Consider the following 5,927-nt stretch of genomic DNA (forward strand, 5'->3'; position numbering starts at 1 on the left):
TCCAAAGACTACACTCTATGTCTGCATGGACCACATGTTTATTGTATAAAGACCAAATCATATTTTTTGGCAAGTGATAAGTAAAAAGTTAGGTGGTGGTTCTTTCAAGACCAAGACCAAGTCCATATTGCAAAAAGACTACACTCTATATCTGTATGAATTTGAGTTTTAGGGTTGAATTCTTAAGAAACTTAAGAACCTAACTTGAGATCCCTTGGATTGAGTGTTTAGATTGAGTGTTTAAAACCTGTTTTGATGCATGGATTCGATGTTCTTAAAATAGCTCTTTAATATATCTGAGTTTGAGCATGATTAGTGAAGTTTTTGTGTGAGTTTGAAGTGTATTGAAAGGTTTTGGAGTCAGAAATCGAGAGAGGAACACGCTGCGTTTTTTTCTGGAAAATCTGCAGGATTGGAAACCTTGTGTCTGCCCTGATTTTGGGGATTTTTGTTGGGGCACTTTCTAAACTCCAAAAATCATGAGATTTTTATGGAGAGTTCCTCTATGAGTCTTTTGTCTATGGTAAAAATTTCAAGGTCAAACTCAAAGTATTCAATTCTATAAAAATTCGTGACCTTGCAGCGCGCAATTTCGGACTGTGCTGACTACACAGACACGTGTTAGGAAAACAGCCATAAGTTTGAGCTTCGGCGATGAAATTGCGATCCGATTTCTGATTTTGAAACTAGACTCATAGACCTAAAAAATGCATGAAGATTGTGTTGTAGTTATTCTTGTGCAAAGTCAATTTTTGCGTTAAAGTAGATGGTACTGCAGATTCTGTGACTATTTTCTTGAGGCTAGCTATCTAACTTCATATGTTTACCTTAGGACCTTATGTTCATAAAGATAGGCTTGTTTAGCATCTTCTAATCCTGTTTTTATTGCCTAATTATTTTAGGAAGTTTCGGTGGTTCGTAGAGCTGAGGTGAGTGATTTAATACCTAAACACATGGTTTTGAACTTGTTTTCCTTAACGAGCTTATTTGAACAAGTTTTATAAATTGTGTACTTCATGGAAGAAAACAAGTTGACCAACAATGCAACAACAAAACCCCATTCATGCTACAGCCATAATACAACGTGCTTTTAACAAAGGCAAGCGATTCGTGTTAAGCCACTGCTTGTCTGATTTCTCTTCTTCGTGTAATCGCTTCCACTCCAAAACCCATCTCTCCCATTCTTCCTTCAACATCTTCCGCTTCTCACGGTCCTGCCCGCTCAACAGCAGCGACACGTCTTGGTCCTCCGCTTCTTACTTCTTGCCGTACTTCTTCAAGTTCTTGGCAATCCCTACATGTCAAATTGGCAAAGTTAATCATCCACATTAGACTATATCCAATTAAACAACGTGAATTTAAGGACGGGAACGAGTAAATTTGATTGAAAAATCATAACTCTTTCATCTTAAACCCAAAAATATTGGAACCAATGCCCAAAGTTGCACGACTACAAGTCCTACGATCAGTAAAAATTCCAGGTTCAGAAACGAGAGGAGATTAACCCAACAATCAAAGGAAAAACAGATTCGCAACCATTTTCGCCCTAGTCGACCAACCCTGCTTTAGAAATTCATCAAAAATTGTATACTTAATCAAATCACTTGATTCCAACGCCAATCCCTTCTTAACTTAAATGTGCAGCTCCTGTAAAAGACCCAAAGCCACCCAAAATGTTCATCATGCCCAGAAAATTAAAAGAAGACAGCCACACACAGATTCGCGCATCCAGGAAACAGCCGGTATTCAAATTCATAACTAATTGTGTGATTATCGGTTTTTCATGATCTTGGTACCGAAATCTTCGTATTGAAACGTACTTTAATGTTATGAAGACACCAAAAATTGATTCCTGGCAGAAGGGCTCCCAAAAGACAGATTTCCAGAACCCACGAAATTTTCAGCATATACCAGATTCATTCAAGACTCAAAATAAATGATCAAACTTGATTCTTGTACATCAAACTAACACTTAAACATGTAAAGAAGTCAGGAGATCCCTACCTTGAAGGTTGAAATTAATACCCCAAGAATCCCCAGGCAAAACCTCTCCCGAAAACACCTCCTCCGAGCTTTCCAACGCGATCAAAGGCTAGAACTCGACTTTAGGAGAAGAATGCTCCAAGATCCCTTGGTTAATTTGAGATTTGGGGAAGAAATTTGGTGAGACACCGGACCAAACCCCAGAGAGAGTCGTATCTCAGGATAATGTGCAGCTCCTGAAAACTGGCGGCCACCATTCACTGACTTGGCGGCTCAGCACCATTGGTGGAATGTCCACACCATTTTCTTGTATACCACCACCATCACTTCCATCACTTTCAGAATCCAACTCCAACCCACCAACTCCAATCTCACCCACATCCAAATTCACCACCAACGATCCCCTCCTTACCAGCAACCAATGTACAACCTCACTCGTCACTCCCTTGCACTTTTTAACCTTGATTTCCACCAAATTAGGACACCCCAATGCAAAAGCTTTAATCCCCTGATCCGTTACGGGACACCCTTTGATACACAGCTTCTTTAACCCCACACAATTCGAAGCAACACACGAGATTTCTGCATCCCCAATCCTCGTCTTACTTCTCCCACATAAAGTCAACCGCTCCAATTTTGGGAAATTCCTAGCCACTGATTCGAGGCCGATACAACTCACATTCACACCAGTTAGGACTAGTTCCTCAATACTGTTATTACCACGGTGCTTACCGATCAGAATCAGCATGTCGTCGGCGTCGATGATGGAGCTGCGGTGGCATCGGATGACGAGCTCGGTGACGGCGTCGAAGGGGGAGAGCAGGGAGGGGAGGAGGTCCGATTGGGCAGCGCTGAGAGTCAGCCGACGGCGGCTCTGTCTCTCGACTTTCAGCATCTGTTTGGAGACAAGGGAGGCGTTTTTCCTGTCGCCGGAGCCGAGGAATTTGAAAACATAAGCCAAGCACTCGTCGGGAAGTTCGGAGATATAGTCGTGGTTGCCCATAATACCCTCCTCCGTCTCCAGCGCAAACAGGAGCTCCGATCGGACGTCGGTACAATTTTTAGTTCCGATTCTCCTCGTCATTTCCTCTTTCGTATCTCAGTTTTCTTCTTACCACAACGAGAGAAAGAGAGAGAACGTGTTCTGGTATTCAGTATTCACCCAAGGCAAGCGAAGGCTTTGAACGGTGTTGTCTTGGACAAAGGACAAATTTGTCCAGTCTCATCATGCTTATTACCTCATACCATGTATTGGTGATATTATTTGCAGGTGTCATGTCTTGATAATTTGGAGACTTGACACCATGAAAGTGGTGATTTACCCTGCTCCACGCCACCTGTGGGTAATTTTCCCAAAATGAAAAACCCATCTATGGTACCAACTTTGGCTTTGTTGAATTTGTGTTTTTGTTTTTGTTGGGTTGGCTGTGTGGGTGTGGGTGTATGTGGAAAGCTGTGCATGTGTGTGATGGGTATGTGGGCTAGCAGCTTTTTTGTGTGCGTGTTTGGGGTGCTAGCAATGTCTATTGCTGGTGTTGAAGATGCTGCTATTTAGAGGGGAGACAAGTGCTATGTAGGTAGTTTGGGTGGTGATAGCAGCTTTTCTGTGTGCGTGTATGGGGTGCTAGCAATGTCTATTGCTGGTGTTGAAGATGCTGCTATTTAGAGGGGAGACAAGTGCTATGTAGGTCGTTTGGGTGGTGATTTTCTGCAAACCTAGACTGTTGCTATTGATATAGCTGAGTGCCATTTCCTGGTTTTTCTGCTGCTGCCATTCAAATGCTATGGTTTTTAATATAAAAAATTGGTCTAGGGTTCACTATAACATGTTTCTAACCTTTTAGGTCCACTGATCAAGTTTCTAATCCACTAAGTTCATTAATTTGTATTTAGTAAGGCATAAAGTCCACTACATTTAAGAAATGAAATAGTGCCTGACAGATTTACCCTTCCATTCAATCCCATCCGTTTAGCCCATTATCCCCCATTATTTCTTATACGTTTGAAATCACGCAAAATTCTTGGGAAATAACAGTTACGTTGAATCAATTTCGTATCTAACGTTATTGTGCTTATATAACGTTATATAACATTGTATATTCTGCTTTGTAGAGTTACATCTTGATCTCAACTGCTTTGTTGAATTATTTTTGAGTTTCGCTGCCCAAAAACTCTCATATAACATTATATTTTCACTTTATTGAATTGGTCCGCGCAGCGGCTTCAATGACTTGCTTCTAGTAACAATAATACACAAAAAAAAAACGTAATACATGTGACAAAAAATAAACATATAACCTTATAACGTTATCTGTTTAGCCCATTATCCCCTATTATCCCTTATACGTTTGAAATCATGCAAAATTCTCAGGAAATAACAGTTACGTTGGATCAGTTTCGTATCTAACGTTATTGTACTTATATAACGTTATATAACATTGTATATTCTGCTTTGTAGAGTTACATCTTGATCTTAACTGCTTTGTTGAATTATTTTTGAGTTTCGCTGCACAAAAACTCTCATATAACATTATATTTTCACTTTATTAAATTGGTCCGCGCAGCGGCTTTAATGACTTGCTTCTAGTAACAATAATACACAAAAAACGTAATACATGTGACAAAAAATAAACATATAACCTTATAACATTATACATGAGATTTTGTCCTTCTAACTCTAAACAAAGAAAAAGAAGAGATCTCGTAACTTCTTTCTATTATATTTTCACTTTATTGAATTGCTCCGCGCAACGACCTTAATGACTTGCTTCTAGTAACAATAATACACAAAAAAACGTTATACATGAGATTTTGTCCTTTCTAACTCTAAAAAAATAAAAATAGGAGATCTCGTAACTTCTTTCCTTTTGCTACCGTCGCCTTCTTCACAGTCGACTTCACAGGTAACTTAATACTCTTCACCCCTTGAACAACTGTACAAATAACAGCCTTAAACAAAATTAGTATATAACCAACATTGATATAACCATATATACTATCAATCGAATCCCTAACTTAATTCAACCATACCATACCGGATCAAAGATTGATACTCCTTCCGTCCCTTTTTAAGTGTCTTGCTTTGTAACTCCAACTTATTAAAAAGATATCATCATTACACCTTTCACATCAACTTTTTCCTCCACTTTCCCTACTTATCCATCATCATTATACTTTTACTCACTAACTTTTTAAAATGAAATCTACTTTTAGGGACAAAATAGACAATACACCAACTTTTACCCCCCTAACTTTACAAAATGGACATTTATTAAGGGACAGCCCAAAATGGAATACTGGACACAAAATAAGGGACGGAGGGAGTATAACCACATATACTTGCAATCAAAACCCTATCTTAACTAAACCAATACGTAACCGATCGGAGTTTGATATAACCATCTATACTCGCAATCGAAACCCTAACTTAATCTAGCCAAACTCTTCATATAACCATATATACGAAGAGAAAAACTTAGCCAAACCAGTTATATAACCAAAATTCAGTCCAGCAAAGCCACCTTTATTCCCGTAGTGTATCACCATTAATCATTAACTTAGCCAAACCAGTTATATAACCATATAAACTGGATTGCTCAAACATAAACATAAAGATACACATAAGCCATTCATAAAATTTCTCCAGGATGCTCTGTACAAAAACCATCAAAAAGAAGGTACATAACTTGTTTGAATAAGGAATCAAAGAGGTCAACAAACTCTGAACCAAAAGAAATCTAATTTATGATATAACAAAAATAAAAACAAGAAGTTAACATTGATATAACCATATATACTATCAATTTTGTATAAAACCAAAAAATTGGTTATATATCATCTATTCACACACAGTTTACATTCGCAGTCTTTAACAAAATTCGTAAATAACCAACATTGATATAACCATACATACTATCAATTTTATATATAACCAAAAAATTGAA

General features: G+C 38.3%; 1 protein-coding gene across 1 annotated transcript; it reads right to left on the reverse strand.

Annotated features, from left to right (window-relative positions):
* Positions 1 to 954: 954 nt before the first annotated feature.
* Positions 955 to 3,136, reverse strand: LOC131301139 (F-box protein SKIP2-like). Its single transcript, XM_058327313.1, has 2 exons — positions 2,005 to 3,136; positions 955 to 1,294 (listed from the first exon to the last, which is right to left on the reverse strand). The coding sequence occupies exon 1, from the start codon at positions 3,065 to 3,067 to the stop codon at positions 2,201 to 2,203; it is 867 nt and encodes a 288-aa protein (XP_058183296.1). The 5' UTR covers positions 3,068 to 3,136; the 3' UTR covers positions 955 to 1,294; positions 2,005 to 2,200.
* Between the last annotated feature and the right edge of the window lie 2,791 nt (positions 3,137 to 5,927).

Source organism: Rhododendron vialii, chromosome 9a (assembly GCF_030253575.1).
Source record: "Rhododendron vialii isolate Sample 1 chromosome 9a, ASM3025357v1".
Taxonomy (NCBI): domain Eukaryota; kingdom Viridiplantae; phylum Streptophyta; class Magnoliopsida; order Ericales; family Ericaceae; genus Rhododendron; species Rhododendron vialii.